The sequence below is a fragment of the Cydia fagiglandana genome, chromosome 4 (assembly GCF_963556715.1).
Source record: "Cydia fagiglandana chromosome 4, ilCydFagi1.1, whole genome shotgun sequence".
NCBI lineage: Eukaryota > Metazoa > Arthropoda > Insecta > Lepidoptera > Tortricidae > Cydia > Cydia fagiglandana.
This window is the reverse complement of record NC_085935.1, coordinates 22,928,133-22,942,320: the sequence shown is the minus strand read 5'-3', so window position 1 is coordinate 22,942,320 and position 14,188 is coordinate 22,928,133. Positions and strand designations below refer to the sequence as shown.

General features: G+C 39.3%; 1 protein-coding gene and 1 long non-coding RNA gene across 2 annotated transcripts in view; one reads left to right on the top strand and one right to left on the bottom strand.

Annotated features, from left to right (window-relative positions):
• Window positions 1-7,227: 7,227 nt before the first annotated feature.
• The window catches only part of LOC134664074 (uncharacterized), a 98,939-nt gene continuing 91,978 nt past the window's right edge, over window positions 7,228-14,188 (top strand). The window contains exon 1 of the long non-coding RNA XR_010098200.1: window positions 7,228-9,103. This is a non-coding gene — a long non-coding RNA (uncharacterized LOC134664074). The remainder of the gene's footprint in view (window positions 9,104-14,188) is intronic.
• LOC134664073 (phospholipase A2 group XV-like) overlaps window positions 9,860-14,188 on the bottom strand; it is a 32,105-nt gene continuing 27,776 nt past the window's right edge. Inside the window, exons 4-6 of the mRNA XM_063520664.1 lie at window positions 13,011-13,182; window positions 12,136-12,258; window positions 9,860-10,869 (exon numbers count right to left, since the gene is read on the bottom strand). Coding sequence (XP_063376734.1) covers window positions 10,626-10,869; window positions 12,136-12,258; window positions 13,011-13,182 — 539 coding nt within the window. The 3' untranslated portion in view covers window positions 9,860-10,625. The remainder of the gene's footprint in view (window positions 10,870-12,135; window positions 12,259-13,010; window positions 13,183-14,188) is intronic.

Here is a 14,188-nt window from a genome sequence, read left to right as displayed (position 1 = left end):
TTACAAGTAATATAGGAAGGCAAGACCATTTTACAATTATATTTTAGTTTTGAGTTCTAAACAAACTAATATCGTTTTACCTAATATTTCAAGCGATAGAATTCTTACCTGACGTTTAGGTTTACCTAGACTTGGTAATCAACTAAAAATAGGCGAGTATATCCTGTGTGATAACCTGATATCTACTTTAAAATAAAGTTTAATCGTTGTGAATATTTAGATATGTAAGTACCCAACAAAACCATAAATGTGAAATCAGAGCCAAGTTCAATATCAAGAATGTCATTATTGACTCGCCGACAAAAAAAAATGGAGATCTATACGTAAAACCAAGCCAAGACAAATCCTTTATAATTTCAATATTTTCTACACAGCACAGAACTTGGCACCCATATAGATCTCAATTTTTAGGGTCCCGTACCTCATATGGAAAAAACGGAACCCTTATCTTATAGGATCATTCGTGCGTCCGTCTGTCACAGCCCATCTCAATAAAAAAATTTAAAATAGTTTCGAAGTTATTAAAAAATTACCATATCCCCCCCCCCTTTTATCTCCGAAACTACCTACTGGGTCTAAAATTTTACCTATAGATGTCAGGAAAACCTATTAGGACTATGCAGTCAAGCGTGAGTCGGACTAATTATGGGTTTTTTAAAGGCAATTCACTCGCGTTTCACATATAAAAATACATTGTTAAAATTTTGGTAATGTACGGAACCCTTGGAACGCGAATCCGACTCGCACTTGGCCGGTTTTTTTTGCTAGCGAGTCAATGACATATATTCTTAGTATTGAATTTGGCTCTCATTACACATTTATGTTTTTGTTGGGATCATTAGTTTTGTACAAAAATAACTAGTATTCAACATGAAAGCAGTTTTGCCCATGCCGAAAAGGAGACCTTCGCTAACGCGCGGTCAATTGTCAAAAAATTTCAGTTTTCAGATTTTTTTGCCTAGTGGGATATAGGCTTTTGACCTGTAAGTGTAAATTAATCTGTTAATTATTATCAATACCTACATGTTTTTTTTCCATTGAATTATCAATAATTTTCACATTTCAGATTTTTTCCTCTATATACACAATAATAGTCTACCTTGATATTGAATTTCAAGTTTCTAGATCATTTGGAATTTGTTTAGGTTTTTAATCTGTCAGTCAGTCACAAAAATGCCTGTTTTTAAACGTTTATTTATCAATAACTGTTTGAGCTACGTTTATTAAATTTTATATTCTAGACAAGCTACGGGGCTTGAATAAATGTGCCAAATTTTATCTGTGTAGGTTAAATAGGTTTCAAATTATGAAGGGGTCAAAAAATTGCTGCGTCGCCAGTTCCTTTTACTTTGAACTTGGCTGGACACACCATCGCTATTAGTATCAGAACTAACAATTACTATGAAGACTATGGAGTACTATTATTATACCTAGAATCACTGAAATGGATTAAAAACTAATCGAAAATTAATTGATAAACACTTATACTATTTTAGGTTTATTACTTTTTTGTTTTAGAGTCAATCCGAATGTTGTTTGTCCTAAAAGATAATTAGCAATATTGACTAGGTCGGCAAAGCTAGGCACACACACAAGTAAAAAAGCTGTCGATATGTAAAGGGAAATGAATTTAACAAGAACAAGCATTACCTTCTAGATAAAACTTCAATATACATATATTCGCAATTTGTCCCCGCAGGCCACAGATAGTAATGTATTTATTCCCGTCTAAGGGCCCTGGGGCAGGGGTGCGAAACTCCTGACTTCGGTCAAACTCGGCTCAGCATTGCTCCGAGCAATTATTAGGGTTGGCACCACTTGACTTGGATAATATCAGCTTTAGATAATAATAATCTTAAGTCGCGACTCTATAATAGTCTTGTCCCATGTCCATATCTGTTTCTGCGATGACTTGTCCGAGCACTGCCAATGAGGCGGACTACAAGGTAGGAGTGTGAATGGGGAGCCTAACTATTCCTATCTGTCCCCAGGCACAGAGTAAATAATAGTACTAACGTACAGAAAGGAAACTTTCTACAAAACCGAAGTTTGACAGCGGTTCAGAGTTGAATCATGCTACCCCTTTCTAACATATGGCACTATCCCTTTCGGCTATTTAGGGTTGTCAAAATTCAAGTGATTATCTTATCTGTGGTCGTGCACGCAAAAGGAAGTCAAGTGGTGCCAACCCTAATAATTGCTCGGAGCATTTCGTTAGAGAGCATCGATAATAGAACTACCCTGTTGTAAGGCTCATTTAGACGGTGCGAGAACTCGCATAGTTTTATTACATTGCGGTATTTGATTGGTCGGCTAAATTGGATGTTACTCATTTTATTTTATTTTATTTTATTCGGGATGCTTACTGCCTAATATACATAGGTTAATAGACTTATCTACTATATGCAAATTACAAGCTTCCACATATATAATGCTAAATAACATAAATATAAAGGTCTCAAATTAGCAGAATATTACACTATATAGGAATATTCCTGATAAACTATGAACGCAAACTTAAGTCAGGTATCGTTAACTATCTATTGAAAATAATATTTTTAACATTATTAATCTTGCTGTGAAACAAATCTACATCGGGCATATCATTAAGTTCATTAAATAACCTAATTGTACGAGGGAAGAAACATTTTTTACGAATGTTATTGCGAGAAAGAGGGAGGCGAAGCAAGGGTCTTCTGCGCAGTTGCGAGACAGGTATATAAAATTGTACTTTGCTCACAAGCTCCGGGGAATCGACTATACCTTGGGCAATTTTCATTAATAAACTTACGTCATTTGCCAATCGTCTCTTAAATAAAGGGACAAGATGGAATGTTTTTGCATGACATAAGATAGTTGTCCATAGATAGCTTAAATTTAAAGGAGAGGAATCTAACAAACTTCTTCTGAATTTTTTCAATATTTTCTGCATACACCTTATAGAACGGGTTCCATATTTGAGAAGCATATTCGAGTTGAGATCTTACATAGGCACAGTATATGATTTTAATTGTTTTCATTTTTTTTAAGTTACCAGCAGATCGAATCAGAAAGCCAAGAGCTTTATAGGCTTTGTCAGTAATACTTTCTACATGCTCATTAAAAGTAAGTTTATCATCATAAATGACACCTAGATCCCGGCAGGACTTTTTAGTTACACACTTTTATAAACATTTCTTTTCCTAGTAAAACTCATACTAAAGCATTTTGAAACATTTAAATCTAAATTGTTGTTTTTACAATACAAATCCAGTCTATCTAAATCGTCTTGCAATAATTTTGCCTCAAATTCACTATTAACTATTTTGAAGATTTTCATATCGTCCGCATAAAGCAGAAACATACTATTGATAAAAATTTAACCAATATCGTTGATAAAGATCACAAATAAAAGTGGCCCTAACAATGACCCCTGGGGAACTCCGGAGGGTACCCTTATCCAGGACGACTTGAAGCCATTAAGAACAACAGCCTGAGTTCTATTTAGTACTCATAGTCCTCAATGTAACTAGCTAAAATCGCACACGAGTGCGCGCGCCGTCTAAATCAGTCTTTACACAAGTAACGCATAGTGTAGGTATTATCATACCAACCAAAGCATAAGCTTAGCGGTAAAACTGGAACGTCAATTATTGACTAGTCATTCATTGCACGGAACAATATAAAGTTGACGCAAAAAATATAAAATAAAAATCGGACTCGCGCACGAAAGGTTCCGTACCATTACGCAAAAAACCGGCAAAAATATCACGTTTGCTGTATGGGAGCACCACTTAAGTATTTATTATATTCTATTTTTAGGATTTGTTCTAGCGGCAACAGAAATACATCATCTGTGAAAATGTCCACTGCCTACCTAAGTACCTATCACGGTTTATGAGATACAGCTTGGTGACAGACAGACAGATAGCGGAGTCTTAGTAATAGGATCCCGTTTTTACCCTTTGGATACGGAACCCTAAAAAACATAACTTCTAATATCATCTAATATCAGTAGACCTCTAATGAATAATGGTAAATTATTTGGTATTTTTAGAGAGCATGCAGTGTGGAAATATCACATATTTCCAATATAGTCCGGTGGCCGGCTGCATGAAACAAACCTCATCAAAAAATAGAATATACCTACCCTGTAGAGGTACCTGACATTTAGTAGCTTCCAACGCACTTGGTCGGCCTAGGCTTAACCTGGCAGATTTTGTACAAATGGCAAAAACGTTGGACAAAAATTCATCAAAAAAAACCTCATCGAAAAATAGATTGAAACTTGTATGGTAGGGTACCTGACCTTGAGGACAGTAAAAAAAAAGTGGTCGGCCTCACCTTAGCCTGGCAGTTTTTGCAGTCCGACCAGATTTATTGGGTCACGTGAGAGCTACAATTTACCTCATCGAAAAATAGAATGAAACAAACGGATTATAATAGCTAAAATAAGCCTGTTGACGTATGTCTTGGTCGGCCTCACCTTAACCTGGTAGTTTTTGCAGTCCGACCAAATTTATAAAAAAATCATCAAAAATTTTTTATCGAAAAATCATATGAAACTTGTATAGTACGATAGCTGCCTTTGAGGACAGTAAAAAAAAAAGTGGTCGGCCAAATCCTGTGTTGGCAGGTTCCTGTGTCCGACCAATTTTGTGGTACCACGTGAGAGCTACAATTTACCTCATCGAAAAATAGAATGAAACAAACGGATTATCATAGCTAAAATAAGCCTGTTGATATATGTCTTGGTCGGCCTCACCTTAACCTGGCAGTTGTTGCAGTCCGACCAAATTTATAAAAAATATCATCAAAAATTTTTTATCGTAAAATCGTATGAAACTTGTATGGTACGATAGCTGCCTTTAAGGACAGTAAAAAAAAGTGGTCCGCCAAATCCTGTGTTACCAGGTTCCTGTGTCCGACCAATTTTGTGGTACCACGTGAGAGCTACAATTTATCTCATCGAAAAATAGAATGAAACAATCGGATTATAATAGCTAAAATAAGCCTGTTGACGTATGTGACGGACTGCAAAAACTGCCACGCTACGGTGAGGCCGACCAAGCCATACGTCCACAGGTTTAATTTAGGTATTATAATCCGTTTGTTTCATTCTATTTTTCGATGAGGTAAATTGTAGCTCTCACGTGGTACCACAAAATTGGTCGGACACAGGAACCTGCCAACACAGGATTTGGCCAACCATTTTTTTTTACTGTCCTCAAAGGCAGCTATCGTACCATACAAGTTTCATACGATTTTTCGATAAAAAATTTTTGATGTTTTTTTTATAAATTTGGTCGGACTGCAAAAACTGCCAGGCTACGGTGAGGCCGACCAAGACATACGTCAACAGGCTTATTTTAGCTATTATAATCCGTTTGTTTCATTCTATTTTTCGATGAGATAAATTGTAGCTCTCACGTGGTACCACAAAATTGGTCGGACACAGGAACCTGCCAACACAGGATTTGGCCGACCACTTTTTTTTACTGTCCTCAAAGGCAGCTATCGTACCATACAAATTTCATACGATTTTTCGATAAAAAAATTTTGATGATTTTTTTATAAATTTGGTCGGACTGCAAAAACTGCCAGGTTAAGGTGAGGCCGACCAAGACATACGTCAACAGGCTTGTTTTAGCTATTATAATCCGTTTGTTTCATTCTATTTTTCGATGAGGTAAATTGTAACTCTCACGTGACCCAATAAATCTGGTCGGACTGCAAAAACTGTATGTTCGGAAAAACATCCACGAATTCAAGGTTAACAGTGATATCCATAACTATAACACTAGAAACAAACATAAACTTGCTGTGCCCGCCCACCGCCTCCGTAAGGTTAGTACATCTTTCGTCGGGAACTGTACACGTTTTTATAACAAAGTCCCCACTGATGTAGTGAATTTACCACTTCATAAATTTAAGTCGCACATTAAGCACTCCTTGTTACGTAAGGCGTACTACACTGTAAATGATTTTATAAACGATAGAGATGCTTTTAAGCCGGTAGCTTGATTTCATTAGTATAATAAGAATTAAATAAATATTGTTTTTTATTTACATTGTGAATTAAATTTGCTAGTGTCCAGTAGAATTGACACATGAGCAGAGCTCGGATAGGGTGAGCTATTTGCCTTATATATGACATAAGACATGTCAAATTATAAGGCAAATAGCTCACCCTATCCGAGCTCTGCACATGAGACAATGATGTTCTCGCTTGATTATATTGTTTAATTTAATTTTAGTTTTGGACACTTGGAGACCTTATACATCTCTAAGTACATATTTATTTATTTGATTTTTATTTTTGATTGTACATACTTACCTATATTTTTAATGTTTCTGACACTTAGAGACCTTTACATCTCTAAGTCAACTTAGGCTAGTAATTATGTGAAGCTATATTACTGTCTTTTTATGTAACATATGAGCACAAAATGCCACGGCATTTTGTGCTCATGTGTAACATAGTAAGACACGTCTTACAGCTACATGTTATTACTATTTTAATATTAATATAGGCCGGTAGCTTGAACATGTCATGCTCGCTTAAAAGTCTTTGCTTACGGTGGCGTTGTTGATCGGGTCGCCACTTTCCCGAATGAAGGTTGAGGGAGGCGATGGCTGAGATACGCGTCATACTCGTGAACGGGTGCTGTTTGTGGAGACTGGTCTGTTAAGCTAACACGAGCTATTATACTTAGTAACTTTTATTAATTAATTACAGTGAGACGCCTCATTCTGTTCTCGTATGTTTCTTTTCTTTTAATGAATGTATTAATTATACAGGATATTGACTCTTGGAGACCTTATACATCTCTAAGGATAACTTGATAAACTATATAATCTTATAGTTCTGACACCTATAGCTCTACTATGAGTTCCGTGAATGACAGTGAGAAGTGAAGATAGTGAGAAAGTTAAGGAAAATGTATGGAGTAATTGTACAGTGCCTCTACCGGTCACGTAAAGAACTAAAAATTTCAATTTGTACCATGAGTTACAAACGTTTTTACGCGAGTTTTCCATACTTGCCTAACTTCACACCTAAAACGCTCTCTTTCTAATTATATAATGAAAACTGAGCCAGAATTATTCTGCGTAAATACTTTACGCGAGTAAACGTGACAGATGTTATGGAAAAATACGTGCGTTTCCAACGTGACATTTCTGTCAACTTGTAAACACAACAAATACGCAGATTTTTCACGAATATTAATGCTATTTTCAACGTAATATGTATAAATTTATAACAGTATGTGAACTTCAAGCAAAACTTTAAGGGATAAATCAATTAATAGTTCGATAAAAGGCTGATTTAGTACAAAGGTAATGAGTTATACTTGACATCATATTTTCCTATTTCTACTGCTACATTTGCGAAAATCACATTGCTTACGAGCAGTTTTTGGTTTTAGGCAAGAAGCTGATTGAAAACAACATTTCCATGAAAACCCGGATTGCATCATGTATGCATGTAGAAGTTACATATGTATTAAGAATTAAGGCTCAATACAAGGAGCGGTACATAGACATGTTGCTGTTTTTGTTGCTGGGTGCACATAACACATAGTAAGAATAAGACATACCGCAAGACCTATTATAATATTTACACAAGAATTGCTACGTATTTTATTAAGCATTATTATCTTAAATAAAATAAAACATACAAATGTTCTGTGGGTTTATTTATTTTTCTTTACTAAGTAAGTATTATTTTATTTTCCGTTGTTCAAATTATTGTGTTTGGTACCTAGGTAATCGTTTTTCATGTCAACTTGGTAACAGGAAATATAAAACTTTCTTCAAAAACTTTTGCTGGTGGTTCTGAATCTGAAAATTTAAATAAGATTTAAACACATTTATTGCCAAAAACCCGCTGCGTGGGTTCATTTTGTATTGGAAATGGGGCGCTTGGCACTGAAATATACTCGAGATCATATAGGTACTATAAAATTAAGATCGCTATTAAGGTCATACGTAGGGTCTGTGCGGAAAGAGAAGAGTCGTAGGTATAATGTATGGGCTCCCCTAAATTTCACGACTTTTCTCTTTCCGGACACTCTATTAGATAATGTTACTTAGCAGTAGGAGACGGCCGCTGTCATGATGCGGACTGAAGCGGACCATTATAATACATACCTATTTTAATATTTTAAGATTTCTTCTCATGTGTGTACTATTTTCATCATAGGTAATAAATATGTAGCCAAATGTAGCCTGTATAATCGCGCCGTATACTTTGCTTCCTATTTTTTAACACGCAATGTCATAATTATAACTCGATTATTAATGATGTTTACGTAATTATCATATTTTGCAATTTTTGTCTTGAATACAATTATATTTTAATTTATACATTGTTTACTAACATTGATGTTTATTATTTTCGTAACTATGGCAACGTCAAATCTTTAAAAAATTGTAGAATGAAGGTTGAGTCAGTAACAAAGTGACAAAACTGGTCTTAGAGCATTTAATAACTGGAGTGGCCATTGAGTGCTTACTGTTAGGATTTAGGATTAGGGTTCCAAGCAGGAAAGAAAAGCTTGTTTTAACACCATATTGGTAATGCTTATTAATCTCAAGCAAGATTACATAGTAATGGCGTCTCATACGAGAAGAAAGAACACCTACATTTGTTTTATATTGACAACCGAATAAATCAAATATCATAGTCGTAGTAGTCTCGTAGGTATACTCTTTATTTTTTTCCTGACATTATTACTTACCCCTCTGCCGAAAAACTTGCACAATTGTGCAAACTTTTGTATGGACTGACATGGCTATTTGTACGTTACGTACAAATCATGTAGGAATAGCAATACATTTGACGTCCCCTCCCCCGCAAAAATCGGCAGACTGTTTTGTAAAGAAAATGACAGCGATGACATCTCCCTTCTAAATGCTCTTAGTGGATGGTAGAGGTAAGGAATACAATCTCCATGTAATTAATAATGAAAAAGTGTCCGTCAAAAACCTTAAGAGGGAAGTATACTACGTAATCGTCCATACAAAAAGAGAAAACGTTTTTCCACTTGTAAATACGAGTATCTTCCATTCCCCATGATTTTTAGTACGGTATTGATACAATGAAAAACTAGGTTTATGGGTTTTCTTTTTTTGACTACTCTGGAGAGATTTAGAAAAATTATAATAGCTGACAGCGTGCCCAGTTTTTGCAAATATTCTCCCATAAAGGAGTTTTCTCATAAAGTCATAAAGGATTCTCCTTACCTCTACCCTCCATATTCACGGCTACCATCAGTATATGTAACATTACTTTCTGTGCATCTCATTTGCACTAATATGCGAGAGCGAGATGCATAGATAGTAAATTACGTAGACGTGAGAATGTGTCAATTTTGTTATTTAGTTCTTTAGGTGAATCCTAGAGGCGCTGTATAAAACTCCGATATAACTCTTGCTCTGTTTTTTAATATACTTAGAAAGGGACAGCATCGTTTGGAGTGGAGTGAAGTTAGGTACATAAGACCGTAAAGAAACGTAAAACGTGACTCACGGCACGTTTATTCACCGAGTGTAAGTGAAAAATACTCTGCCAACTGATGGTAGAGGCACTAGAGACATTTACACCTCTAAATATTATAGATTTTTTTTGTGTGTGTTTTTTTATCTGTATTTTGTATGTAATTCGACATTAAGAGACCATATACATCTCTTAGTAATTGTAATACGTTAGATTGAATTGTTAGTTTTATTTTATAAAATTGTTGATGTTATTATTTTTGATTTTATGTAAATTCAATGTTGACGTGTAAAAGTGCCCTTGTGGCCTATTTGCTGAATAAATGTTGATATTTGATATTTGATATTTGCCAGGCTAAGGTGAGCCCGACCACTTTTTTTTTACTGTCCTCAAGGTCAGGTATCCTACCATACAAGTTTCATTCTATTTTTCGATGAGGTTTTTTTTGATGAATTTTTGTCCAACGTTTTTGCCATTTGTACAAAATCTGCCAGGTTAAGCCTAGGCCGACCAAGTGCGTTGGAAGCTACTAAATGTCAGGTACCTCTACAGGGTAGGTATATTCTATTTTTTGATGAGGTTTGTTTCATGCAGCCGGCCACCGGACTAATATAATTTGTTTTTCTTATTATTAATTAAAGTTTCCTAAACAATAGTTACTGGAAGAGAACTGTTCAATTCGTATTATAATAATTAAATCAATATTCTGCACGTTCATGGAACATCATGAGGCGATGTGCAGCTATTTCTAAGTAGGGTACTTTATTGCATTCGATAAAATTTTGTTTTCTATCGAGGTTTCACAGAACAAATATAATTTTAATATTGAAATTACCTATGCTCTTCTACTAACTCAATGAAAATTGCGATTTTTAAGAAACCTTCCGCGGCGCTCTCTTAACGGGTCCGCCGGACTGTATCGGCCTGTCAGTTAGAACAAAATTTTGACAGTTCCGAACAACTGACAGGCCGATACCGTCCGGCGGACTGTTAATCGGCGGGCCCCGTTAAGCTACCGCCGTACCGGGCTAAGGGATATCTATTTCCCACATACGACACTTCAAACAACTTTTTTACAATATCGCACGAAAAAACATGGCGGGTACACTAAGCGAGCGCCGCAGTCGGCCTTCATATTTTAAACTTATGGTTGTCGCATAACGGTGGTGATGTAGTCGAGCACGCGCGGGTCGTGCAGGATGGTGAGGTGCTCCGCGTCGGGCAGCGGCAGCGACTTGAGGGGCTTGCCGTTGAGCGTGCGCCCGAGCCGGCGCCGCTTGGCCCAGCGCTCGCACGCCGCCAGCGAGCGCCGGTTCACGGTGCCGTCGCCGTCGCCCGGCGCCAGCGACGGGTACCCGTCCAGCCACGTGCCCGGCGCGTACACCAGCCTGGAGGAAGTTTCGGGTGTAATCTAGGTAGACCGTGTGTCGTATCTCGGGGTGCCGTCGACAAAAAACTTCAAAAACCTTTCTCCTCGGCCCCGTAGAAAATGATTTCTGTTTCAAAGGTAAAATGGTTCACTTCCGCCCGGCCGCCCCTCGAACGAGGAGAAATCCGGGGATACTCTGAAAAAATGTCGGCCCCGCCCGGTGCTCGGGGCGCCCGCCTGCACTGTTAACTCGGTTAACTGACTAAACGTTTGTCTTTTTCTACGCAAGAAAATAAATATCGGTCCTTCTTTCATGTCTTAAACTTCATAAACTAAAAAGGTAGGTACGTATGTTCAAACACGAACCATTTTCTATTAGAATAGAACACACTTAACCTCACACTCACCTCCACGCCACGCCAACTGGCCCGTGTCCTTGTGTAACATAGTTATATGATGTAGTCACCTGTCGACGGTGGAGATGTTGTACCCGTACACGCAGTGCACCTCCACGCCCGGCGCGCTGAAGTCCGCCGTGAACTGGCCCGTGTCTTTGTGTAACATAGTTATATGATGTAGTCACCTGTCGACGGTGGAGATGTTGTACCCGTACACGCAGTGCACCTCCACGCCCGGCGCGCTGAAGTCCGTCGCCAACTGGCCCGTGTCCTTGTGTAACATAGTTATATGATGTAGTCACCTGTCGACGGTGGAGATGTTGTACCCGTACACGCAGTGCACCTCCACGCCCGGCGCGCTGAAGTCCGTCGCCAACTGGCCCGTGTCCTTGTGTAACATAGTTATATGATGTAGTCACCTGTCGACGGTGGAGATGTTGTACCCGTACACGCAGTGCACCTCCACGCCCGGCGCGCTGAAGTCCGTCGCCAACTGGCCCGTGTCCTTGTGTAACATAGTTATATGATGTAGTCAACTGTCGACGGTGGAGATGTTGTACCCGTACACGCAGTGCACCTCAACGCCCGGCGCGCTGAAGTCCGCCGTGAACTGGCCCGTGTCCTTGTGTAACACAGTTATATGATGTAGTCACCTGTCGACGGTGGAGATGTTGTACCCGTACACGCAGTGCACCTCCACGCCCGGCGCGCTGAAGTCCGTCGTGAACTGGCCTGTGTCCTTGTGTAACATAGTTATATGATGTAGTCACCTGTCGACGGTGGAGATGTTGTACCCGTACACGCAGTGCACCTCCACGCCCGGCGCGCTGAAGTCCGTCGCCAACTGGCCCGTGTCCTTGTGTAACATAGTTATATGATGTAGTCACCTGTCGACGGTGGAGATGTTGTACCCGTACACGCAGTGCACCTCCACGCCCGGCGCGCTGAAGTCCGTCGCCAATTGGCCCGTGTCCTTGCGCATCTCCCACGCGTTCGGCAGGTTCATATCGCTGGGAAAATTTGATTAAATATTCATTACATACTTACAAAATTATTGGGATTTGATCCTTTTGGGTGAGTATTTAAAATATGATTTTTACCATTAAATAATATTTAAATTGTCAGCAGCCAATTCATAAAGTATCTCAGAACTTTAAACCAGTTTACTGAACTTTTAGCACCATATAACCCCCCCCCCCCCCCCACATCTACCGTCTTTTGAGCGTCAGCGTCTGTCGGCGTCTGGTCAGCGCTATGGAAAATGACGTCGCTGCGCAGTTCCGTCGACGCTGCGTCGACGTTGCGTCGAGCAGCGGCCATAGAATCGTAGACGCCGGCGCTCGAAAGACGCCAGATGTGGGGGGCCCTAAGTTACCAGTACAAAACTTATTGATGCATACAATACATAAATAAGGAATTTATGGTAAGTATAAGAATTGAAACCGGTTGTGCCAGGTATACCTATAAATACCTCTACATTTTACTGCATTGTACTGACTTAATCAGGGCAGATATTTAATTTACATTCATCATATTAAAATGAAAGTGAAAGTTTAAGGAATCCAAAAAGGGAGCGGTTCCAGAAGATTGGCGCTAACTTAATTGACACACATGCTAAAAGTCAGTAGGTAGTAATGTTTTTCGCCGATTTTCATATGGCATCAAACATATTTTAGCGTTGATCGTGCCTGACTGGAACAGATTTGGGTTCCGCTTGACTTGAATTCAATCGCTGTTAGAACCTGAAGTGATATATACTGACGTGAACAGTTTCTGCAGGTCGGTGATGGTGTAGTTGTACTTGTCGGTCTGCACCAGCACCTCCTGCGGCTTCCAGAACAGCGGCGAGGGCAGCAGCCACGCCAGCGACGGGCACGTGATCTGCTGCGCGCGCAGCACGCTCTCGCGCAGCACGCGCGACCCCAGGTCGTCGCCTGCCCAACCAACACAAGTTTCAATGAATATCAGCTACCAAAATACGAGGGTCGCATTGCACTGAAAGATTCGGGAATGGGACACTTAGAAATATGTAACATAATAGAAAGAGGCATATCATATATATAAAATTGAAAAACCAGAACGGGTTAAATAATTTGGCCAAGCCCGGCTACCATCAGTTTGGCATTGACATAAACGCTATCGTGAACGTAATTTACTTTCTATGCATCTCGCTCGTAATGACATATGAGATATATAGAAAGTAAATTACGTTCACGATATCGTACCGCTCGCATCGTTACATTTTACAGAGGTTGTTCGCCTGTTTTTAGGATACCGTATTCAACTACCCTATAGGAACCCTTATAATTTCGCAACCCTTGTAGTTTTTACTACATATTTAATGTATCATTAATTCTCAGACAAATTTGTTTGTGGTGGCTGAAAAAACTTTCAACAACATATGTAAATATGGAATTCGGAATATTACTAAAAAAATGGAGACAGGCTGTATCAGGGACACAGGCGCTATGGTTGACGTGAAACGTGGTGTAGACAGCTAATGCGAAGGCCGAAGGCCCGAAGCGTCCAGGATGTCAGTGCTTTAGCACAGAGCAATAGCACAAGCGTCTAAATGCGAAGGCCAAAGGCCGAGCTCCGCGTAGGGCCGAAGGCCCCAAGCGTCAGGATGTCAGTGCTTTATTTAACACAGAACAATATACAAGTGTCTAAATGCGAAAGCTGAAGGCCGAGCTTCGCGTAGGGCCGAAGGCCCGAAGCGTCCAGGATGTTAGTACTTAAACACAGAACAATAGTATAAGATAAGTGACTAAGTGTGAAGGCCGAAGGCCGAGCTCCGCGTAGGGCCGAAGGCCCGAAGCGTCCAGGTTGTCAGTGCTTTAACACAGAACAATATTACAAGTGTCTAAATGCGAAGGCCGAAGGCCGAGCTCCGCGTAGCATAGCCCGAAGCGTCCAGTGGCCTATCCCACAAAACATACA